General features: G+C 41.1%; 9 protein-coding genes across 12 annotated transcripts; 4 read left to right on the top strand and 5 right to left on the bottom strand.

Annotated features, from left to right (window-relative positions):
* Positions 1-33: 33 nt before the first annotated feature.
* On the bottom strand, positions 34-642 carry LOC117565321 (uncharacterized). Its single transcript, XM_034244361.2, has 3 exons — positions 550-642; positions 245-493; positions 34-176 (listed from the first exon to the last, which is right to left on the bottom strand). Exons 1-2 carry the CDS (start codon positions 608-610, stop codon positions 447-449), a joined length of 108 nt encoding a protein of 35 aa, XP_034100252.1. The 5' UTR covers positions 611-642; the 3' UTR covers positions 34-176; positions 245-446.
* Positions 643-672: 30 nt separating this feature from the next.
* Positions 673-1,823, bottom strand: LOC117565319 (mitochondrial inner membrane protease ATP23 homolog). Its single transcript, XM_034244359.2, has 2 exons — positions 1,068-1,823; positions 673-1,006 (listed from the first exon to the last, which is right to left on the bottom strand). Exons 1-2 carry the CDS (start codon positions 1,731-1,733, stop codon positions 806-808), a joined length of 867 nt encoding a protein of 288 aa, XP_034100250.1. The 5' UTR covers positions 1,734-1,823; the 3' UTR covers positions 673-805.
* Positions 1,824-2,076: 253 nt separating this feature from the next.
* Positions 2,077-4,237, top strand: LOC117563934 (glucosidase 2 subunit beta). The gene is made up of 2 exons (XM_034242506.2): positions 2,077-3,135; positions 3,317-4,237. The coding sequence occupies exons 1-2, from the start codon at positions 2,145-2,147 to the stop codon at positions 3,979-3,981; spliced, it is 1,656 nt and encodes a 551-aa protein (XP_034098397.1). The 5' UTR covers positions 2,077-2,144; the 3' UTR covers positions 3,982-4,237.
* LOC117563935 (ragulator complex protein LAMTOR3 homolog) lies at positions 4,143-4,960 on the bottom strand. The gene is made up of 3 exons (XM_034242507.2): positions 4,857-4,960; positions 4,590-4,788; positions 4,143-4,415 (listed from the first exon to the last, which is right to left on the bottom strand). Exons 1-3 carry the CDS (start codon positions 4,898-4,900, stop codon positions 4,278-4,280), a joined length of 381 nt encoding a protein of 126 aa, XP_034098398.1. The 5' UTR covers positions 4,901-4,960; the 3' UTR covers positions 4,143-4,277.
* Positions 4,961-4,974: 14 nt separating this feature from the next.
* On the top strand, positions 4,975-7,867 carry LOC117563932 (conserved oligomeric Golgi complex subunit 5). Of its 3 annotated transcripts, none has more exons than XM_034242505.2 (4): positions 4,975-5,104; positions 5,375-6,002; positions 6,070-7,152; positions 7,213-7,867. In XM_034242505.2, the coding sequence occupies exons 2-4, from the start codon at positions 5,388-5,390 to the stop codon at positions 7,789-7,791; spliced, it is 2,277 nt and encodes a 758-aa protein (XP_034098396.1). In that variant the 5' UTR covers positions 4,975-5,104; positions 5,375-5,387; the 3' UTR covers positions 7,792-7,867. The 3 variants fall into 3 exon arrangements, with proteins under 3 accessions (XP_034098396.1, XP_051859005.1, XP_034098395.1); XM_052003045.1 differs by having other exon boundaries at positions 4,979-5,096; XM_034242504.2 differs by lacking the exon at positions 4,975-5,104 and adding an exon at positions 5,197-5,277.
* A 170-nt stretch (positions 7,868-8,037) lies between these two features.
* Positions 8,038-10,417, top strand: LOC117564769 (apoptosis inhibitor 5 homolog). Its single transcript, XM_034243668.2, has 7 exons — positions 8,038-8,220; positions 8,376-8,537; positions 8,609-9,133; positions 9,191-9,391; positions 9,456-9,658; positions 9,720-9,906; positions 9,970-10,417. The coding sequence occupies exons 1-7, from the start codon at positions 8,152-8,154 to the stop codon at positions 10,231-10,233; spliced, it is 1,611 nt and encodes a 536-aa protein (XP_034099559.1). The 5' UTR covers positions 8,038-8,151; the 3' UTR covers positions 10,234-10,417.
* Positions 10,418-11,449: 1,032 nt separating this feature from the next.
* LOC117563993 (small glutamine-rich tetratricopeptide repeat-containing protein beta) lies at positions 11,450-12,830 on the bottom strand. The gene has a single exon (XM_034242582.2). It carries the CDS (start codon positions 12,686-12,688, stop codon positions 11,633-11,635), a length of 1,056 nt encoding a protein of 351 aa, XP_034098473.1. The 5' UTR covers positions 12,689-12,830; the 3' UTR covers positions 11,450-11,632.
* A 260-nt stretch (positions 12,831-13,090) lies between these two features.
* LOC117563991 (protein PALS2) lies at positions 13,091-20,933 on the top strand. Of its 2 annotated transcripts, XM_034242580.2 has the most exons (10): positions 13,094-13,601; positions 13,928-14,025; positions 17,774-17,926; positions 18,000-18,497; positions 18,871-18,969; positions 19,030-19,191; positions 19,252-19,462; positions 19,525-19,856; positions 19,928-20,002; positions 20,175-20,933. In XM_034242580.2, the coding sequence occupies exons 1-10, from the start codon at positions 13,505-13,507 to the stop codon at positions 20,349-20,351; spliced, it is 1,902 nt and encodes a 633-aa protein (XP_034098471.1). In that variant the 5' UTR covers positions 13,094-13,504; the 3' UTR covers positions 20,352-20,933. The 2 variants fall into 2 exon arrangements, with proteins under 2 accessions (XP_034098472.1, XP_034098471.1); XM_034242581.2 differs by lacking the exon at positions 19,928-20,002 and having other exon boundaries at positions 13,091-13,601.
* A 9-nt stretch (positions 20,934-20,942) lies between these two features.
* LOC117563994 (proteasome maturation protein) lies at positions 20,943-21,830 on the bottom strand. Its single transcript, XM_034242583.2, has 3 exons — positions 21,552-21,830; positions 21,225-21,490; positions 20,943-21,163 (listed from the first exon to the last, which is right to left on the bottom strand). Exons 1-3 carry the CDS (start codon positions 21,552-21,554, stop codon positions 21,028-21,030), a joined length of 405 nt encoding a protein of 134 aa, XP_034098474.1. The 5' UTR covers positions 21,555-21,830; the 3' UTR covers positions 20,943-21,027.
* Positions 21,831-22,156: the final 326 nt, after the last annotated feature.

Below are 22,156 nucleotides of genomic sequence, written 5' to 3'. Positions count from 1 at the left end.
TGGGTCAGTGGAAATGCTTTTAAGGGTAAATGTGCTCAGAACTGTTTTTATTTGTATTAATAACTTGCATTCATGATTTCTACACTTTATTATTATTATATTTATTATTGATAATTGCTATTATTATTATTGATAATCTTCATCATAATAATAATCGCCAAAGTACTGTGCATCAGCTACAAAAATTAGAAAATATAATTTAAATTTATTTCGTTATGGTATCTTCTATTATAGTACTACTTACTGATATCCGAGAAGAACATATCGTTGAAGAAACCCAACAAAGCCTCTACCAAAGCCCAGCAATCCATTTTATGAAACCGATTTTTGAGTTTTCGGGGGGTTTTTATAGTTTGTAAATTGTTTTGTCTTTCTTTTTGTGGTAATTTAATTAATATATTATTTTGTTAATGCTTGGTTGGATGCCAAATGGTTTCGACGAGCGCCTAATCATCTTCCACTGATTCTGAATAATCATTATACGAATTATCCGCTGGCAGGACAGACTGTTTAGTTAGAGAACAAGGATTTAGACAGCACTCTACTTACAACCAAATATGATTTCCCCTATAAACTCGATTAGAATGCCAATAATTTCGCAGTCCTCCATGATTCACAATAGTTAACTAAACTCTCGGACCAACTGTTGGCTTAATTTAAAGCTATCATTGACTTGTATTTTATTTTATTTGCATTCAACCTTGAAAATAATGCATAAAATTAATTTAATGTTATGCCATTAATTCTTAAAACATAATTTGCGTTTTGCAGCGATTAATTGAATTAGTCTGCTGCTCTTGATTTTCTAATACACATCGTAGCCATACATGGGGGCTTCCATGAAGGCCTTCTGTTGGTCTGTCGAATTGCGGCGTATTCGGCGTCCAATCGGCTCCAGATCCGCATAGCACTTGGGGAAGACGCGCTCCACTGCATCCACAGCCGCCTGATGACTAATATTGCGCACAGCGAGCACCGAGGCCAAGGCCTTGGATTTCACACAGTTCTGCATGATTCGAAAGATTATTAGTAATAATAGATTTTAGATTAAAGTAGAGATTACTCACCTGATGCGCCTCCTTCACATTAAATGGCGAAGCATCGCCCTGCATCATGGCACTCAGGAAGGAACAATGTGCCAAATTAGCTGCCCTAATCTCAGTGCACGCCAAATGATCCACATTGCGGAAATCCAAATCATTATTACAGTAATCGAACATGTGAATCATCTCGTGGGTTAAGACGCCATGCACCATACTCTTGTTTTTGGCCATATTCTGGCAGACAACAATCTGATTCAACACCGGATCATAGCCACCAGTTACGCTGGGATCGCAAACCTCACAAGAGATGTGACGCCGCAGATCCATGGGGCAACCGGAGCTGCGCAGGGCGCCCATCATCAGCTTGACGAGCGGACCATTCTTCACGCACCAATAAACGTTCTGTTCGCACTTGTAGCGATCGATGCTCTCCTTGCCCTCGCTTCCAAACAGGATGTGTGACAGTCTTGGTTTGTAAGCTTCACCACGTCGCTCCGGATAGAGATCATAACCCCATTCCTTTGGCTCTTTGTCCGGCGTTGTTGCTGGTGGTGTTGTGTCTGGGTTGGCAGCCGTTTTATTCACATCTTGCACTGGCTTAGCATCGGCCAGTATCACAGCTTCTGGTGGTGATGGAGTAGTCTCCTTTGCTGGCGCCGCTTTGGCCCACACTTGTGTCAGCAAACCCATTGTGTTGCTTTATTTATTTTATCCCTGCTGTAGGTAAGGCAAATAGTTGAATAACAAACCGGCAGCTGTTTTGCCAGTGCTGCCAATGCGTCCTAATAATCGCAGCAATGTGGCCCATATTATGGCCTAATTAATTATATTTTTATTTTAAAAAATTTTATCAAGAATTAAATATTTTATTAATATTAAAATATAAAATTAATTCGGCAATTAAAATAACGTCTTTGTCATTTTTTAAAATTGTATTTCGATATAATAATTAACCGAAGTGATATTTTGCACCGATATATCAGTATTTTATGGTCTGCAGTTTCTGGTATTTTTTTGGTACCGTTAGCCTCCACACTTAATTGTCGACCGGCATTTACAAGTGTAAAATTTCCACGTAATTGCTACGGTTCAGTTTTCACAATGCGATTGACAAACAAACAATTAGTATTGTTAGCAATATGCGCAGTCGCCACAGTATCCTCCGTTTATGGCGGCGAAGTTCCGCGTCCTCGCGGCGTTTCACTAGCTAAGGCGGCGCTCTATCAACCGCGCTCTGATGGGAAATGGACATGCTTGGATGGCAGCAAAACGATACCATTCACTCAGGTGAACGATGATTACTGTGATTGCCTCGATGGCAGCGATGAACCTGGCACTTCAGCATGTCCCCAAGCCAAATTCCATTGCATCAACAAGGGCCATCAATCGCTGGACATTCCCAGTTCACAGGTGCAAGACGGCATTTGTGATTGTTGCGACGGTAGCGACGAGCTGCCCGTCGTGGGCTGTGGCAATACTTGCAACGAACTCGGTGCAGCGGCAGCTATTGAGCGACGCAACGCTGCGGAGCTGCATAAGCGGGGCGCTGAGAAGCGACAGGAAATGATTACCCGCGGCAAACAATTGAAGGCAGATCGGGCGGCACGACGCTCAGAGCTGGGAGCACGGATCAAGGAACAGGAGGGCCTGAAAGCTGAAAAGGAGCAGCTCAAGCGCAACGCTGAAGCTTTAGAAAATGAAGCAATGGAGGCCTTCAAGGAGCAACAGCGTGAACTGGATGCGGAGACGGCGCAAGCGGAGCAGGAACCACAGCAAATGCGCCAGGAGGCGACGCTCAGCTTTGTGCGCTACGATGCCAACAAGGATGGCTTTGTGGAGATCACCGAACTGATGGTTGACATGAATCTAGACAGCGATCGCAATGGCGTTGTCACTGTCGAGGAGGCCAAATACTTTTTGGATGAACGCGAACGTGTTGATCTGGATGCCTTTGTCACATTGGCCTGGCCACGCATCAAGCCACAGAAGATGCTGGCCGAAGGTCTCTTCCAGCCGCCAGTTGTAGAGACTGAGCAGCCAAAGCCTCAAGTGCCAAGCACTGAAGCCCCACAGGCCCCAGTAGTCAATGATGGTAAGTAAAGCCGTATACTTATAATTTCTAGATGTACAATTCTTTTAAGATTATAGTTTCGTAGGAATTCGACTATTAGTTTGATGAGTTTATCTCAAAATTCTTATTTAGAATCTGTTCCAATTACCTATCCAACTACCTTTTTTGGAAATTATAATGTTTTTGATAATATCTATTGTAGAACAAGCGGACATGGAACTGGGAATTGATGAGCATGGTCACGATGGCGAAGAGGACAACGAAGATGAAGAGGATCAGTACGAAGAGGATGACGAACCCGATGTGGGCGTAGGAGAAGCCACTGCCGACTCAGAAACATCAACTGCCGCACCCAATTACGATCCTGAGACACAACGACTGATCGAACAAGCCAACGAGGCGCGCAATGCTTTCGATGAGGTGGATCGCCACATTCGTGAAATTGAGCATGAAATCAAGGAGCTGGACGAACAGGAAGGCAAAGATTATGGCCGTAACGAGGAGTGGGCGGTACTTGATGGCGAGTGTTATACGTTCGAGGATCGCGAATATGTCTACACTTTGTGTCCCTTCGATCGTGCGTCACAAAAGCCACGCAACGGTGGCGCTGAAACCACTTTGGGTCGCTGGGATCAATGGTTGGGCGAGGGCGACAAGTATAGCAAACAAAAGTATTCGAATGGTGCCGCTTGCTGGAATGGACCACAACGTTCAGCGCTGATCAACATTAAGTGCGCCTTGGAACCACGCATCACGGGAGTCAGTGAGCCAAATCGGTGTGAATATTATTTCGAATTCGAGACACCAGCTGCCTGCGATAGCGAGGCTTTCCAGGCCGCCGAACAGAATCAGCACGATGAACTTTGAAAGATAGCAACAACGAGAGATTGATAGTTGAAACGAAACGTTGGATCTGGTTAGCAGTTTGTAGTTCTTAATGGAAGTAAATGTAATTTGTAATTGTAAAGTGATTTTTGCTGATCATTCCCCCACGTACTATATATATTTGTATATCAAAGGCGCGCTCATTTTGCATTCGGTCGTAGACAAATATTCAATGTATGCTGCATTTAAGAGCCAAGTAAAAAGTTTCATTTTTTAAATATACATTCTATATACTACACATATGCTATGAGGCTGTTGCTGCTCTTTTTCCTCGCTTTCTACGACTCTGTCACGGCCATTTTGATGTCCTCCAGATACCCATCCACCTGATGCTCCAGCGCTAGAATGTGACCCGTATTGCAATCCTCGGCGCCCACAAATGTAAGGATCAAAGGCAATTTGTTCATTTGCACCACCTAAAACAATAACAACAATAAATGTGAGGCATCATGATAAATAAATAAAATCAAGTAGAAAGTCCATAAACCAACTAACTTTTAACACCCTTCTACCCTATATGACTAGCTAGGGTATAAAAACAATCAATGATAAGCAGACAGCTGGTAACAGCGAACGCTGGTCACACCCACCTGATAGTTAGAGTACATGGAAATAATGGTTTTGTTGCGGCCCAAACCCAGTTTGCTGGCCTGATCGCTGGCTGTGGTGAACGTTGGGATAAGTGAAGGCATCAATGCAAAATCTACATTCTTCTCCTGACTGTGGCTAACACGAAGCAACGGGACTCCATCGCGGTCCGTTATCTGAATCACGTAAAGTCCACTGACCCTGTGAGGAAAATACAAAAGCAATTAGCAGACGCCCTTTTTTAATAACGGTATTTAAATGTCACCAACTTGTGCAGCAAACCGTTGAAATATTTTTTGATATCGTCTGACATGACGACAGCCCCAAACAACAAAATTATAATAATACAACAAAAAATATATTTTCTTTTATGTTCGCCGTGAAAACAAAACAAACACGCAGAAAAGCGCTAAATATGGACTTACTGTTCAGAAAAAAATGCTAAAATGAAAGAGAGAAAAATCACTGCAGCGCAGTTGATAAATTTAAATTAAAACGAATTAATAAAGGTATGCTGGTAAGTAGCATAACTGGCAGCACATAAAATAATAAATTAATATTCTCAATAATACCACAAATATTCAATTCATTTTTAAACTTCATCAAAACAAAACAAACATATTAAAATACATTAAATATGCCCGTAAAATACCTAAAAAGTACCAAGTTGAGCTACAGCTGCGTTGCAATGTACGTGTTTTTGTTTTGTTTATTCTCTTCGTATTTAAATTAATTTAAATAAATTAATTTGAAACTAATAATATAATAAAATTCTTAAACATAATAGGGTATCGAAGACAATGACAACGAGTAGCCTCAATGCCAGCAAGGACAACACGTCGCCAGTTGATCCAAAAACAGATGATGACGACTACACATCGTCGATGTCTCATTTGACGATTGGCGCCCAGATCCAGGAGTTGTCAAAGCGTCTGCAAAACACCACTGAGGAATTACATCAGCAGGTGCGCGACAAGCATGGAGCTCTGCTGCAGCAAGCAACGCACGCTGGACGTTTCGATGCTGCTCTCAATACGTTAACCGATGATGTGCAACGAGTGCGTGCCACGGGACATCGTCTGAAGAATCAGGTGGACACTCAATATCAACTAGTGGAGAACCAGACGCAGGTTCTGGGCCGGCTGCATGAGGTGTCGCATCTATTACGCTCAGCAGGCACGCTGCTGACGTTGACCGCCAAGTTGAAGAGCACCAAAGACGTTTTGCGGCAAGCAGAATTGCACTTTGAGTTAGGTCAGTTGATCGAGGACAAGGAACTGAAGGACATTGAGTTCATACAGGAGGAGCGCGCGTATGTCATAAGTTCCGGCCAAAAGATACGCAATCTGACGCAGATGCAGTTGGTCACGGGACTCCAGGAGCGCAATCAAACGCAAGTGGTTAATGCACTAAAAGTATGGGACTTAATAACTAGAACTTAAGATGCTTCTCTACTAGTTGCTCCCCCTACATTTTTTTTAGATTTTCATGAACTTCAACACGTTGGAAAAATCGCTGGAAAATCTGCTGGCTACCTTCATAGCGGACATGGAGCAATCTCTTAAAGAATGCTTTGCTGGCACAGACATCTCAGTGCTCAACAAAGCCGATGCTATGCGCTCGCCAACCAACTCTGCCAGGAACAACAGTGCTCGCGGACCCGGCAAGGCGCCTCAATTGACCACGACGCAGAACTTTCGAGCCAAATTCTGGAAATCGTTACATTGGCTGCTATACGACGAACTCTATGAAAGTTGCACCCAAATCAAGCTACTAAAAACATCTCTGGAGCAGATCAATCAATTTGGCTACACTTCCGAGTCATCGGATCAATGCATTCCCCAACGCTTCTGGCAACGTGTGCAGCAATTATTGCGCAAATCATTCGACGAGTGCTCGCAACATGTGAATCAAACGCTGCAGGAAGGTCTCTCCAAGCTGTTGACCTCGGCACGAGGCTTGGAGCAGCGACTGCACAATGAATTCCAATTCGACAATGAACTCTTTGCGCCCTTGGAAGTGGGCTATGTCAGTAAATGTGCAGCCAACCTGAAGGCGTGTTTGGCTGGCGTTGAACTGCCTGGTAACGAGACCGTGGACAACTTCATCAGAGTCGCAACCACTGAGCTGAGTGCTGCACTGATCGATAGTCGCCTGAGCACCACAATTGCAAATGTTTTCATTGCTTGTGGCAAGGAATTGTGCACCAAGTTGGAGGCACAAATTAAGCTGGGGGCAGACTCCAAGCAAGTTGTCGATATGCCCAATTTACAGCAACAGCAGAACACACAGCTGGCGAATGTGCTTTACTACTACAAGGATTCAGTACGTCGCATGTTGCGTGATTTGCAACTGCAGTTCGAGAAGACAACAGGTGGAGCAAGTGGCACAATTGCACGTTCCTTGGAGCTGGCTGACCTACTAATTGGCACCATACTGCAGCAGATAATGGAATCGATTATTACCACCATCAGCATCATCATTTTAAGCATGCATCGGGAGCCGGGATTGAATACAGATCGCCTATCCACAACGGGCCCATCGATGTACATGAAAGAGCTGCAGGTTTGATAGTTCCTTCTTTTTGATATACCATTTATTACCACAAGTTTGTCTGATTTATAGGAGTTTATCTCTCGCTCCTGGTCGCATCATATTGAACTATTCGACGACAAGGAATTGACCAGCAAATGTGGACAGGAGCTCGCAAAGCGTTGCATCGAACTCTTTATACATAATCTGTGCATCTTGCGACCGTTGAGTGCAGCGGGCAGGCAGCGTTTGAAACAAGATTGCCAGAACATGGAACAGGCATTGAAGCCTCTCTGTCCCAACTTGGCTGAGCTCGGCAAACCGTCGCGTTTGTTGCGCGCCATGTCGCTGTTGATAGTGCAAACGCCACAAGAGTTGGTCAAGCAAACAGTTGGATCGGATTCCTTGGTCCCTAGCTATATAGTGCTGTTGCTGCTCTTTGGCCATGCCGGAGCAGAGCTGCAATCACCGCACACCACAGCAAATTGGTCCAATGAACGTTTAATAGAATGGCTCGACGGGCACACGGCAGAGCGCGAGAAATTGGAGCTGATATCGGGGGCATTACAAAGATATCGTGATAATGCGCGACGCAAGAATATACAGCAGTATGATGAAGTGTATCCCATGATGGTGGATTACTTTGAGCAAGCCTTAAAGGCAATTGCATAATTTAAATTTAAAAATTTCATTTGTAACGGCAATATATTTAAAATACATACTACCAGCAAAAATTGTATGTTTGAATAGATGCGATAGGTATGATACAATAGTTGAAATATATTAGCGATATGTACGCGTGATTCAATAGTTGAAAGAAGCGATAATCGATGCAATAGTTAATGTATCGCATAGATAGTGTTGTTATCGATAACCAGGGTTGTATGCTAGCTGTCGGCACATTTACTCAAAGTTCCATCGCTGACTAGACACACCATTTTGTTTAAGAAAAAAAGTCGTGAAAACGTTTTTCTTGTGCTGTGTGTAAAGTGACTTTTGCAAAGTAATTATAAATAAAAAATAGCAGTAATAATGGACAATATTGAACGACTTTATAAATGCTACGAAGTATTATCAGAGGCGGGCGATAAAATAACTGAGGTTAGTGCTAAAAGAAAAAACGCGTCAACCCACACACACAAACTCATACATACACAAATACACGCGCGCCGGCGCTTGTTTAATAAAAAAAGTGTGCAAATACACATACGCTAACATAGACATCTGTATAACATTTTGGCATTTTATTATTGCAGCATGTGGCGGAATACAAAGAGATATTGCAAGCCGTAAAAGGCACATCGAAAGAGAAGCGATTGGCATCTCAATTCATTGGCAATTTTTTCAAACATTTCCCCGATCTCTGCGACACCGCCATCGAAGCACAGGTTGATCTATGCGAAGACGACGATACACAGGTTCGTCTATTAAAACTAACACATCATCAAATCACATCACATTTAAAATTAACTTTGCAATTGTAATACAGATACGTCGACAAGCAATCAAAGACTTGCCCAAGTTGTGTCAGGGTAATGCGGATGCCACAATTCGCGTGGGCGACACGTTGGCCCAGCTGCTGATCTTGGACGATGCGACCGAGTTGCAGCAAGTGAATAACTCGCTCCTCACCATCATTAAGCTGGACACCAAGAATGCCATCATCGGTTTATTCCAGCAAATCACAACCGGAGATGAGCCAACTCGAGAGCGTTGCTTCAAATTCATTGCCACCAAGCTGCTGACTATGGGTCCCAACATTATTACGAAGGAAATCGAGGATTATATCGTTGAGGAGGTTAAAAAAGCATTGCAGGACGTGACAGCCGATGAATTTCATCTTTGCATGACTATTTTGGGTGCAACAAAACTGGGTAACACAATAACCGGACATGCAGAGCTAGTTAAACTGGCCACAGAGCAGGCAGAGCTAAATACTGATCCGATTGCGGTGGATGATGAAGTTGTAGAGCGTTTCATACAATGCGCCACAGCAGCTGCACCTTATTTTTCGGTAAGCAACTCAACTTTCAATTGTAAGATCATAAAAATAATCTTTTGGTATTTTTAGAAAACCATTAAATCGACACAATTTGTGAGCTATGTTTGCGATAAACTATTGCCCATTGACACATGGAATTTGCTTGCAACAACAGTGTCACAAGATCAAATACAGCTGCGACTGCTGAAAGTATTCGCTGAGATGATCACCAACACGGACAAACTGGAGAATGCCAGCGAACGCATCAATGCTGTCTACAATGTGCTTTTGGTATGCATTGAGTTCATGATTAATTTGTAATTATACTAAATTGATTTATTATTATTTATTACAGGAGTACATGCCGTTGCCAAAGCTAACTGATGAGGATGTGGCTGATGCGCCGCCTTCGTTTCAGTTCTCGCATGCCGAGTGTTTGCTCTACACATTGCACACATTGGGCAAGAAGCATCCGAGCAATTTAACATTTGTTGAAGACGCCGAGAAACTAAAAGACTTTCGAGCTAGACTACAATATCTAGCACGCGGCACACAGGGGTAAGTGACCCTATTTATTTTCCAAAATAATATAATCTAATTTAATATACTTTACTTTTAGTTATATTAAAAAATTGGAGGAGTCACTTAAGGGAAAAACGGGCGAGGAGCTGAAAACCGAGGAGAATCAATTGAAGCAAACAGCGCTGAAGACAACATCAAATATCAACATATTGATACGCGATCTATTTCATTCACCGCCCATTTTCAAACACGACATTGTGCTCTCCTGGATTGTGCCCAAAAGCGTAAGAAAATGGAATATTTTTTAATGTTTGTTCTTTAATTTTTAATGTTGTGTTCATCTGCAGAGTAAGCTGGGAAAACGTCATGTGCCAATCACATTTGGCGACAAGGCTGCCGCCAATGGCAAGGAGGATACTTCGGAGCAGCAGGAAAAGAAATCGCGACCATCCAATGAACAGAAATTTTATTCACCACCATCCGGCAAATACTCGGGCAAAGTGAATCCCAACTATGGGAACAACAATCACAACAACAACCATCGCGGGCGCAACCGTGGAGGAGGCGGCGGTGGAGCTGGAGGATTTAGGAATCGACGCTACAGATATTAAGATGCCACTAAGAAAACAGAATTTTTGCATATTTTCATTGCAAATCCTAGTCGTTAAACAACTACAAACACCACAAAAAAAAAAACGAGAAAAGAAAAGCTATTTGAGAACCTTACAGAGATTATGAAAATATTCGTAACGACGTTCCAACTCACTTGTTTAATAAACAACTTCCAAAATCACATACGGGCGCAACTTTGTAGAGACTGCTTCACAAATGTCATCAACACGGGTTCCAGGGTGAGTATCATGTGAGCTTTTCATGTAACTGTCTACCTTTGATATATTTCAGAGTTGGTGTGCATCAAAATATCTCAGCATCATCGAATTGTATGGTGCACCTCTTCTATTAACAATTCTCTTCTTTTATCTCTTCCTGTTTTGTTATTACACAAACAATTGCTTCGTATGTGAAACATGTTTGCAAATATTTAACGTCTCTGATATCTTCAAGCAAAAGCCACGTCCAATTTCACCATTTCTATCAACCATTCATATTGTCACCATCATATGGACGTAGACTTTGTTTTAATATATCAAGCAACAATTTTTCTATCCTATTTATAAAATAATAATACAAAAATAGTTTGTAAACGTAAACGAAATAACCAATTTGCAATATATATATCCTCCATATAATAACCACAATATCAAGTTGAGAGTAAAGTAAGGAAGGCCCCTCTATACATACGAAATAAAGAAAAACAATGAAATGATATGCACAAGATTTACAACCATGTACGTGAATGAAAAAATAATAAGATTTTATCACAAATCCTTTTAAATATATAACTAACAATTGTACTACATAGCGAAAACATCCTACAACAGACATACAAAACAATATGCAAAATTTTGAATTTCAATAAACGGAAAAACTAAAAAATGGTTTCATTAGAAACCTCAAAAATTTTTTTTTATTAATTTGCAGGGACTACAAATGTTGATTTTAATTTTAATAAAGAGAATTTTAGAAGTGACTTGGAAAAAAATGAACACCTGCTCTTTGGATTCATAAAAATGAAAGATCTCAAAGTTCATATTTTCTTCGATGAAAGTATAAGTAATTATTGCTCATATGTAAAAAAAAAGTTACATAAAGATTATTCATGAAAACAAAATGCAAATACAAATTTTCGTATATTATTGGAAATGAATCATTATCGCTAAAAAATCTTAAAATAGGATTTTAAATGGTCTCTCAATCAAACTTCGGTTGTTTCGTCGTGTGTTGTATTTATTTATTTAGCATTAATAAAAATATATATGTATGTGTATTATGTTTAGTTTATAAGCTTGTAACATTTAAGCAATTCATTTGCTGTTCCATAGTACAACATGATAGTGTAGATGTGTTGTTATATTGGACTAACACCACACGGACACATCGTTGATGCATCTAGACGCTTGGAGGAGGCTGCTGGTTGCCGCCACCTGGCTGCTGTCCACCTGCTCCAGGATTGCCGCCTTGCTGCTGCTGGGCACCCACCAGCTGTGTGGCGAAACTCTGGAACAACTGCAACATATCGTTAGGCATTGCTGGCACTTGTCCAGGAGCAGCGCCAGGTGCCCCAGCACCAGGTGCACCGCCCTGGGGTCCACCCATGTTGCTGAACAATTGACCAATCGTGTTCATGACCATCGGATTCTGTGTCATCGATTGCAGTTGCTCCAGATCAATCTCAGCGCTGCTGAATAAATTGCGTATAGCTGGATTCGTCAACATAGCATTCAGGCCATCTGTCAGATGCGATAGCTGTGGCGGCTGATTGCGTGCATTGCGCACGACCTCCAGATTGTTGCGATAGTCAGCATTGTCCGGCTCCAACTCAATCGCCTTAGCATACGCCTGTTCCGCCTCATTGAATTTGCCCAGATTGGAGTATGCCACGCCCAGGCGACAGTACGCCTTACTGTAGTTGGAGTTGTACAGGAGCGCAGACTTGCAATCTGTCACGGCGCGTTCGTTGTCGCCCAGTCGAATGTGTGCCGCAGCTCGGTTGCAATAGAAGATGGGATTCTTGGGATCAAAGGTAATCGCGCGATTATATTGCAACAGCGCCTCATTGTATTTGCAGTCCTTCATCAGACGATTGCCCTCGTTCTTGATGGACTCAGCCAGTGCCAAGGATTCGGGATTGCGTTCAATGTACAGCGATTGGAAGAGCTCAAACATATCAATGTTCTTGGTGTTAACGCCGCTGGTGCTGGGCGCCGATGAAGAAGCCGCTGCTGCATCACCACCAGGAGCCGAAGCCGCCGATGATGTTGTACTTTGTGTGGTTGCAGTTGCCTGCTGCTCTTGGGGCTCCTCATCACCCACATCGAAGGCAGCCTGCAAGCATTGAATGGCGACTTCAATGCTTTCACTTTGATCCGGCGACATCACGTCCACCTGCTTCTTCAAGTAATCAATGAAGGAGCGCACAAAACTTTGCTGCACTGCATCCGGCATTTTGTGTGAGTATAGTTTTCTTTAATTTATATAGATTTTACTAGTTAAATGTTTTGTGGAAATTCACTTATGTGGCTCATTGAAGGCTTTCCTTACACACAATCATTCACAAACACACGCACACGCTTTATGTATGAAAATTTTGTATGAGCATGCGACCGATAAATCCAGCTAAAATCAACTCTGTTGTGTGTACAACTTCTAGGGTTGCTGTGTTTCGATAACACACAAGAATACGCAAATTTTCGTAGCAAGCAGCATTTGTATGCGTACCGCGCGCGTGAAAAACTCGTTTTTTTATGTTGTTTTGAATGAATGAGCAAGCTCTCTTGGCAAAGAGCTTTTTGACACAGCATGCAACAAAAGACTTTTCAGTTAAACGCTCTCTGGCCCTCTTGGCGTGTTGTTGGCCCGCTGTATGTTTTTGGTTGTGCGCGTCTTCCAACTTGTTGTACTTGTTTTTGTTGTTGTTCGCGTTGTTGTCGTGGCGGAATAATGATTGTTCAGTGTGTATATCATAACAAAGCAGAAGATTATTCAAATTACTTTTAAACATATGCTGCGGCATTGCCAAAATTAGCAAAAGTCCAAGAAGCTACAACTACTACTTAAGCGACTGCGTGTGTGAGTGTGTATGTGTAAGAAAGAGTGCGTGTTTGTTTGTGTGTTTGTTTCCTTACGTGACGTCAGTGTGCCTTACGTACAATCCTTTACGTCTTGTGGTCAGTTGGTTTGATTGACTCACTGCCAAGACAGTTTTCTGTCTGCCACCGAAAGCACACACACACATTTAAAACGCTGAGTGGCGCCACAAACATGGTACGTTGGAGCGCACGTTCGCGTCGGGCGCGGCAGGATCAGGTGGAGCTGTTGGCCAGCACTAATAAAATAGGCGAGGACGACGCCGATAATGGTAAGTACTTCAATAACATAATCTTGATTTAGTTTATCACAAATCTAAGCACATGTACATATTTGTTTTTTAATTTTTATTTTAACATTCATTCTTAAAGTATATCAATTAATTGTTTTCAATATCCCAACAGGCATGAAAACACATTTTCATTGTGATATTTCATGGCCAAATAGTGTATTGAATTGTTTTGTTTGCATTCATATCTTTAGCTAAATTCTTCAAATGGTAATTTTTTACTCGTAAATATGCAAACTATGAACTATCAAATAGTTGCTGCATCAATGAAAAGCTTATTATTAATTTTATTCTCTATTTTATTGCAGCTGCATATCGCAATTCCGCTGATCTATCGGATACCGATGAAATCTTTCTCAAGGGTCTCTTGCTCAGTAATCCATCAACGCCGCACAAGGAGCTTATGGTATGTACATATGTAGATTAAATCTCCACACACATCATTTCTTGATTGTTACTGTGGTTCTTTTTTTTTGCATTTGGAACATGACCCAAATAAAGTCGAACCATCTGCCAATGAAAAGAAAATGATTTTTCCCCCATTATTGAACACACGCATGCACAAGCGAAACGATTGTTTACGCTGTCGATGTCAATGCATGCTGAGTATGAACACGGTACAGTGGCTCACAGCTCATTTGGTACAGACTATGTATGAAAGTAATATCTTAATGAAAATTTTAAAGCATAATAATATAGTCATGAGTACTATTTTTATCATTTTTCTTTTTCATTGTATACCTCTAAATAAAAGGTGTTGCCTAATTAAACTGCACATTATGTTATATTCGTACGCTTAAATTTTGATGGTATATAAACTTTCACATCTATTCTGTAATCAAATGAGCGGCGAACCACTGTACACACTACGTATTATTTGGAGCAAAAGTTTTGTGTGTGCGCTTACGCTTTTCTTCTTTATTACATCATGTGCTTGGGCTACTTCACGCCTGATTACTTGCGATATCATTTGCTTACCATAGCAGTAAAGAAGGGTCATGGCTGCCCATTTACAGAGCTTTCACTTAACATACAAGTAAAGAGCACGGACAACGATGCTAGAACAATAAAAAGAAATAAGTACGCTGACTTAAAGCTTGGGAACGTCGCGAGCAGTGATTACTTTACTTTTGTCGTTTATCTTATGAAGTGCGAAACGGTTTTATTACGCTGTCCGTTATGGGGACAATACTTTTATGGCAATTATGGCACAATTATGGCAGCGCAATTAACACTATTCTTTGGCACATTCAACTTGACCTCTTGTTGTACATGCGATTATGCAAACTATTAGATAATTTATGACAGGCTATTGATTTTCTCCTCATTGCAAAATAATGCTAATGAATATGGCATCTAAATCTGCATAATCAGTAGAAATAATATTTGCTGGTTTTTGTTTTGGTTTTGCTATTTGTGGTAAACCAAAAACACGCGAAAGCCAAACAAACTAGATTTAATCAACAGCGACGTCGCGTGTCGCAGATAATTAGAATAAACAATTTTCCTAGCTAAGAATGTGGTTTTAAATGTATGTGTGTGTATTTGAGTGTTATTACAGTGACCTGCTATTGAGAAAGGCAGTGAAAGTAATTAAACTTACAAGTCACGAGATTTTTCATTAAAGCAAAAAATCAAGTTGAAAATATAAAGTAAAGTCACTGCACAAAATGCCACAAGTCAATAAAAAGCAGCAACAAACGGCGACATCAACAACAACGCCCTATGGGCATACCACAAAAAAAAAAGAGTGGCTACAAAGCTTTGCAAACCGGTTTTGGGAAATGTTTTCCTAAGTAAATGCGCATACATGTGTTAATTATGAAAAGTTTATTTTAACGATACCTGGCAGCAATAACAAAATGCACACAAGCTATAAGCTGTGTGCAAAGTGGTTGGCCTACTAAATGTGCAGCACAAAAGCTCTGAGAGCGCGGCTTCAACAAGCCCGTTGAGTCGCTGTTAACTAACAGCGCCGATTACAGCGGCGTACAGTTGTAACGTTATTCCCAATAAGACAATCACTAGCACACGCACACACTCATACAACTAAGAGCGCGACTAACCTGCAAGCTCACTCACTCATACAGTGTGCTGCGCTGTGCTGAGCTATAGCCCTAGCAGTCTAACATGCTCTGCCTCTCTCTCTCTCTCTCTGTGCGTGTATCACTCACACCCAACTGTATGGTAAACTGGGTTTCATGCCCAGAGTCAGTTACTTGCGAGCTGTGCTAAGGTGAGGTTCTGTCTGCTATTGCTTTGTGTTGTTGTCGTGACTCTTGCTGACTATGTGTGTGTGTGTGTGTGCATACATGAGTTAGTGTTTGCGTGTGTGTGTGCGCGCTTTGCTTGCTTGAGCATGGCTTAAACGGGGCAGCGGCTCGGCATAAATATTCAACAGTTAGCGCCCCGCTCATTCACTCTCGCGCTTCGTTCGCTCTCTTCGATCAGTTTATAAATTTAAAAAGACGCTATTTGAATATTATAAAGTGCTTAGTGGTTAAAAGGAAATTTGAAATCGATGAGTGTTTCGTATGTGTGCCAAAGTTAAATAGAGCGAATATAGCACAAGTGTTTTTTTTCTAGTTGTGTGTGTGGTGTTGTTGTTGCTGCTGCCTTGGTTACTCATTCAACAACAAACCCCCAGTATTAACCTGGCTAACTGGCAGTTGATGACGTAGTCGCCACACGTCTCGAGTCTCGTTTTATATTGTGTAACGTCTTAACTGTGTTTTGGCATTTCAAAAAACCAAGTGCTCACACACACAACTATAGAGTCAAGCCAGAAGCTCACTCTCTCACACACACACACTCACACCTTTTGGTCTTCAGTCACGCTCGCGCTCTTCTTGGCTTTAATGCTGCGCTCGCTCGTTTGGGAGTGGCTCCAAAAAAAGTGAAAAAACAATTTAGTAACAAAAAGAGTAAAAAACGAAAAGTGCTTTCTTCAAATAAAATCAATTTAATTAACACTTTATTGTTGGTAAACAACTTGAAATAACTCGTAATACAATGTCGCACATTTTTAGGTTAAACATAAATATATCTTAAAGATTCGTCAGTTTTCCTAAAAAACACGTTTAACCTTCGCAGTTAAGAAACACACAACAACTGTTCATTGTTATTTATTAAGTGAGTAACTGCAATTTGCCTAATTAGCGTTTTTAACCTGTTGAAATTTTTTCAACAAATTGTTATAAATGTGCGTGTTTTGTACGATGACAACAAAACTGTAAGGTGAAAGCCCTTTGCAGTGAGCAACAACAACTAACAGAGCTAAGCTCAGTGTCAATAACAGTTGTCATTCCTGTGCATTTGAGCGTGTGTGTGTGTGTGTGTAAGGGTTAACAGCGGGAATTCTGTCTGCGTGGGGCTTCATTGCACACACGGAAGAAAAGAACTCAAAAACGGAAATTCGATACTATGTGATGTGTAAACAAATAAACAATAGAATCGCCGATTGACAAAAGCTCTAAATTAGGATCAAGTCAACAAAAGAGAAGGCGAACTAAACTGTTTCGTTGATTCGTCAAGTGTTCTTTCTCTTTCTCTTTTCGACTAATGCAATTTGTGTTGGCAGCAAAGAAAAAGAAAAAGTCTTCACGTACACAATAAATATTGCATGTGGGCGGAAATTGTAGCAGAGTCACAATAATAAATACACACTCAGAGACAGGCAGAAGACAGACAGGCAATGAGAGTGCCACAATGCTGACAAAGGGTAAATAAATTCAGCTGGAAAAGTGCGCCGGAAGACCAGAATTAATTGCAATTGCAGCGAAAACAAATTAAATTCACTCTTTTTCTTTTCCCTTCGATCGACCTAAATTTTGTTGTTGTCAGCAACGCACACGACCCAAATATGTGACCCAACACAAAATAGCTCAAAGTTCAAAGGGTTAAATGAGGCTGCCAAAAAAAATGTGAACGATAAAAAGCGCAAGCTTTCAATTAACAGACGTAGATGTCAATTAAGCAGAAGCAAAGATGACTTGACCTAGGGCATGACAAACTTATGATGAGAGCTAAAAGAGCAAAGAGCTAACGCCCCATCATGTCAGACTTAGAGTGAACGATTTAATTTAATTATGCGTACATGTCTCATTCGTATTCGCATTCTCATCTCATTCTTATTCACTTACTCTCGTTCACAGCTAAATCCAACAGAGCCGCAGCCCGTGCCCGCTTTTCTGCCCGCCCATTTAAACAACAAGCCGATCTGTGACGATATCATACGCAAATTCTCGCCCTCGCGACGTTTGGAATCCCGTGAGCTTGCCAAGCTCTTGGCCCAGCCACACTTTCGTGTAAGTAAAGAAAGCTCTCTCTAAATTTGATAAGCTCTCTCTCAGTATCAGTGTCTTCTTTTATCTCCCTTAGGCTCTGTTGCGTGCTCACGATGAGATAGGATATTTGTACGAGCAACGTTTGAAAGCTGTTGGCGGATCTATCACAAAGCTCGAAGCAACTTCTCAACGCCAATTAGGCGGATATCTCTATACGGAAGACGTTTTAAATAGCAAAATGCCAGTGGAAACGATTAAAATGGTCGGACTGCGTCGGGATCCAAAGCAACCGTTGGGTCTGACCGTCGAGGTGGACGAATATAAACAGCTAGTAGTAGCACGCATCCTCGCCGGCGGTGTTATCGATAAACAGGGCATGCTCCATGTTGGCGATGTTATACTCGAGGTCAATGGAACGCCCGTCCGATCAGCTGATGATTTGCAAGTGGAGGTGTCGCGGGCGAAGGAGAATCTAACGCTTAAGATCGGACCGAATGTCGATGAAGAGATCAAAAGTGGTCGTTATACGGTCAGTGGGGGTCAGGTAAAACAGAATGGCATCACAAATCTTGAATCGGGCAAGAAACTAACGGTAAGTTGTGTGTTGCTTTATAGTTGCGGTTAATTGTTACCTTTTTGCTATTAGAAAAAGAATATTTTGAAAAGTTTGCTACTTTTTTGCATGGATTTTCGACAACTAGAACGAAAATAATTATTTTTGCCTAGCTTGTTCAACTTTTTACTTTATGTACAACCTATACATACATATATTTTAAATAGTAATTTTATCAATTGAGCTTTCAAATTTCGAATTATATTGATTCATTTAGTCAAAGAAAATTCCCACCCAAAAAAAAAAAAATAACGCCTGCAATTGAGTAAGTAAATTTAAAGCTTAGCCTTTCTACTCTATATTCTTCTTGACTTATTTATACGTCTAATGCTTGTAATTGTTTCTACCATAGTGCTATATGCGCGCATTGTTCACATACAATCCATCGGAGGATTCGCTATTGCCCTGCAGGGACATTGGCTTGCCCTTCAAATCGGGCGATATTCTGCAGGTGAGTTTCAACATCAAGTATTTGGAAAACAAGGTGTATAATAGTTTTATCTTTTTGCAGATCATTAATGTTAAGGATCCCAACTGGTGGCAGGCAAAGAACATTACTGCCGAGTCGGATAAAATTGGACTGGTGCCATCGCAGGAGCTGGAGGAGCGACGCAAAGCTTTTGTGGCGCCCGAAGCCGATTATGTGCACAAGATTGGCATCTGTGGCACTCGGGTAATTAAATGCTTAAATTAATAATTATCAGAAATCTGTTTAAATTAAATATACTCGCAGATATCGAAGCGCAAGCGAAAGACGATGTACCGCTCTGTGGCAAACTGTGAGTTCGACAAGGCAGAGCTGTTGCTGTACGAGGAGGTGACGCGCATGCCACCATTCCGCAGGAAAACTCTTGTTCTCATTGGTGTCTCTGGCGTGGGCAGACGTACGCTCAAGAATCGCCTGATCAACAGTGATGTGGACAAGTTTGGAGCCGTCATTCCACGTAGGTTAACCAGAAAATATCTTTTGGAAACTATTTAAATCTCTCTATTTGCTTTGTTGCAGACACCAGCAGGCCTAAGCGCGCCTTGGAGGAGAATGGCGTAAGCTATTGGTTCATGGATCGTGAGGAAATGGATGAGTCCATCAAGCAGAATGAGTTTCTCGAATATGGGGAACACAATGGCAACCTCTACGGCACCTCGTTGCAGTCAATCAAAGATGTCATTAATAGTGGACGCATGTGCATTCTAGACTGTGCGCCCAACTCGTTGAAAGTGCTGCACAACAGCCAGGAATTGATGCCATTTGTCATCTTCATTGCGGCGCCTGGCATGGAGCAACTGAAGACGATCTATGCAGATCGTCGTGCCACCGGCTCAAATAGAAATCTATCTGTATGTTTTAGTTTTCCCAGTTTAGTTGCTAGTTTATATCCTTTTGTTAACCTGTGTTGCTCCTTTTCCAGTTTGATCGTCAAAGTTCCATACGCTTCAGCTCCAGACGCGCACGTACGCTTGAGTCGTTAGCATCGCTCTATGAGGTAAATGTAAAGGCAATGTTTGCAATGTTGAAGCGTTCTAATGCTGCATCATGGCATACCCAACCTACAACCTGCACGCATTTAGGCCACCTTTATAGCTCTGCTAGATCTCTGCTTGAACACACAAATATTGCTTAACACATCGATCAATTCTGCTTATTATTATCAACAGGATGACGATCTCATCTCCACAGTGGAGGAGAGCACCTTTGTGCAGCGAAAGTATGAAAAGTATTTCGACATGGTCATTGTCAACGAGGACTTCGATGAAACGTTCCGTCAAGTGGTTGAAACCTTGGACCAGATGAGCCATGAAGAGCAATGGGTGCCCGTCAACTGGATATATTAGGAACGCAATTCTATTTGCAAATCGAATTCTTCTTATTCTAATTAGTATCTATTGTAATCATCACAAAACGAAACGAATTAATCCATACATAACACTAATGTATATGTATTTAAATATGCAATATTGTGTATAATGTACAATGTTATCAGGCCCTCCGCTTCTTTTAATTGGTTTCCTTAAGTTATAAGTTTAATAATGTTACTATGTATTGAAACGAATTCGTCCATTCGCATGCTGTTTTAACTTGTACGCCTTTATTTTATTTATACTCTCGCGTGTTTAAACGTTTTTGTGCATTTCTTGAGACTTTTGTCTCATTGCAATGAATGCGCTCTAGCTACTTCTTCAATTTTTATTATAACTTTTTGTATGCATATCATATATACTATATTCATTTAATTTAATGAATCTCTTGAGTACAACCAATTCTTATTATTACAAATCAAGCTCTGCCAATATATTTCTTTAGTTTTTAGTGCTTAATGTACTACGTTTTGTTTTCAGTGAAATGTAATAAGTTTGTGCGATAAAATAGCAAAATGTTGATGACAAATAAATGCGCATTTGGCTCAAAATAAAAAAGCAGGGGAATTCCACACCTTAAAGGAGTTTTCCGTTTATTTATCCATATTGGTTTAATATAAAGTTGATGCTTGTGAAAGTGATAATTATTCAACTAGAGATAAATGCCCATGGACTTCTCGACGACAGCATGAGGTTGACGCATCTGCTCATTGTGTTCGGGAATGTTTAGGAAGTCCTCAAAGGCAATCTCATCACAGCGACCAGTTAACACATCGTCCATCATATTGCTGCAACACATAGTTCATATTTTAGTAATCCCTTTGATTACAATTTAATGGTAACAACTACCTAGAGTGCAGAAAAGGGAGACGGCCGACTTGACGGGCAGCAAAACGATCCATGCCCATGCGTAGTGGGGCACCTAGTCCCTCGTGATTGCGCAGCATTTGCATATCAATATTGTATCGGTGATCCTTGTAGTTCAATTCCGAGTCGCGCAAGCGATGGATATGCGCTAATTGACTGACACAATTTGGCTGTGTAGGCAGAACGGCTTTGCCGGACGCATTGAGGACGGGCACGTCTGTTGGGCGAACTTTAAGTGATTGTTGGTTCTGTAAAACAATATCGGTGCCTTTAATAACATTTTAACATACTATTTAACTAATTTCTTACCATTTTACAAGCTGCTTTTAGTAGATTCCGGGTGTTTCGATATAAAACAGTTTACAATGACAACACAAATTTAGGTGTGACTTGAAGTTGGCTGCACATTAGTGTTTAGTAACGTTGTTGAAATATCGATAGCACTATCGATGTATCGATGATTGAACTCCTCGCTCCTCAGCTAAGTGGCAACTACTCGAAGCGATATCAAAATACGTTTTTAATCGAGTGCAATAGCAGCTAGCTTTTGCTCGGTAAGATTTTTAAATTTGAATAATTTTAACTTAACAATTTATAGCACAATATAATCTAAATACGTAATTTACATATGTATATATTTGTGACAGCTTGAATTTGAAAAGCGAAAATAATCATAAAAATTTACGCGTATAGTGTGCTATGAGTAATTTTACCTATGCACACATTTGGGAATCTCGTGCTCAAGACGCACTCTAATCAATTCAATAAACAAATCAGGCGCACAACAGCACACAAGTTGTTGTTAGCTTGCTTTTGTTTTTGATTTTTTGTGAAATCGCCCACACCTTTTAGCGGCTTTTATGATCCGCTGCTCCACAGAGCACCGAAATTCAGTTTTGAGTTTGCTTGTTTTT

Source organism: Drosophila albomicans, chromosome 2L (assembly GCF_009650485.2).
Source record: "Drosophila albomicans strain 15112-1751.03 chromosome 2L, ASM965048v2, whole genome shotgun sequence".
NCBI classification, from domain to species: domain Eukaryota; kingdom Metazoa; phylum Arthropoda; class Insecta; order Diptera; family Drosophilidae; genus Drosophila; species Drosophila albomicans.
The sequence above is the reverse complement of the archived record's forward strand: the minus strand, read 5'-3'. Positions and strand labels throughout refer to the sequence as shown.

Coding starts and splice junctions, on each gene's coding strand:
- LOC117565321 (XM_034244361.2), bottom strand. CDS start 610: ATGGAGGACTGCGAAATTATTGGCATTCTAATCGAGTTTATAGGGGAA. Junction 494..549: donor AGGGGAAATCATATTTGGTT/GTAAGTAGAGTG, acceptor CTGTCCTGCCAG/CGGATAATTCGTATAATGAT.
- LOC117565319 (XM_034244359.2), bottom strand. CDS start 1,733: ATGGGTTTGCTGACACAAGTGTGGGCCAAAGCGGCGCCAGCAAAGGAG. Junction 1,007..1,067: donor ATGTGAAGGAGGCGCATCAG/GTGAGTAATCTC, acceptor CGAATCATGCAG/AACTGTGTGAAATCCAAGGC.
- LOC117563934 (XM_034242506.2), top strand. CDS start 2,145: ATGCGATTGACAAACAAACAATTAGTATTGTTAGCAATATGCGCAGTC. Junction 3,136..3,316: donor GGCCCCAGTAGTCAATGATG/GTAAGTAAAGCC, acceptor TATCTATTGTAG/AACAAGCGGACATGGAACTG.
- LOC117563935 (XM_034242507.2), bottom strand. CDS start 4,900: ATGTCAGACGATATCAAAAAATATTTCAACGGTTTGCTGCACAA. Junction 4,789..4,856: donor TTCAACGGTTTGCTGCACAA/GTTGGTGACATT, acceptor TTTTCCTCACAG/GGTCAGTGGACTTTACGTGA. Junction 4,416..4,589: donor CCATGTACTCTAACTATCAG/GTGGGTGTGACC, acceptor TTATTGTTTTAG/GTGGTGCAAATGAACAAATT.
- LOC117563932 (XM_034242504.2), top strand. CDS start 5,225: ATGCCCGTAAAATACCTAAAAAGTACCAAGTTGAGCTACAGCTGCGTT. Junction 5,278..5,374: donor AGCTACAGCTGCGTTGCAAT/GTACGTGTTTTT, acceptor TAAACATAATAG/GGTATCGAAGACAATGACAA. Junction 7,153..7,212: donor TGTACATGAAAGAGCTGCAG/GTTTGATAGTTC, acceptor TCTGATTTATAG/GAGTTTATCTCTCGCTCCTG.
- LOC117564769 (XM_034243668.2), top strand. CDS start 8,152: ATGGACAATATTGAACGACTTTATAAATGCTACGAAGTATTATCAGAG. Junction 8,221..8,375: donor CGGGCGATAAAATAACTGAG/GTTAGTGCTAAA, acceptor TTATTATTGCAG/CATGTGGCGGAATACAAAGA. Junction 9,659..9,719: donor CTAGCACGCGGCACACAGGG/GTAAGTGACCCT, acceptor CTTTACTTTTAG/TTATATTAAAAAATTGGAGG.
- LOC117563993 (XM_034242582.2), bottom strand. CDS start 12,688: ATGCCGGATGCAGTGCAGCAAAGTTTTGTGCGCTCCTTCATTGATTAC.
- LOC117563991 (XM_034242580.2), top strand. CDS start 13,505: ATGGTACGTTGGAGCGCACGTTCGCGTCGGGCGCGGCAGGATCAGGTG. Junction 17,927..17,999: donor TGGCCCAGCCACACTTTCGT/GTAAGTAAAGAA, acceptor TATCTCCCTTAG/GCTCTGTTGCGTGCTCACGA. Junction 20,003..20,174: donor CGTTAGCATCGCTCTATGAG/GTAAATGTAAAG, acceptor TATTATCAACAG/GATGACGATCTCATCTCCAC.
- LOC117563994 (XM_034242583.2), bottom strand. Junction 21,164..21,224: donor CTCCCTTTTCTGCACTCTAG/GTAGTTGTTACC, acceptor TATGTGTTGCAG/CAATATGATGGACGATGTGT.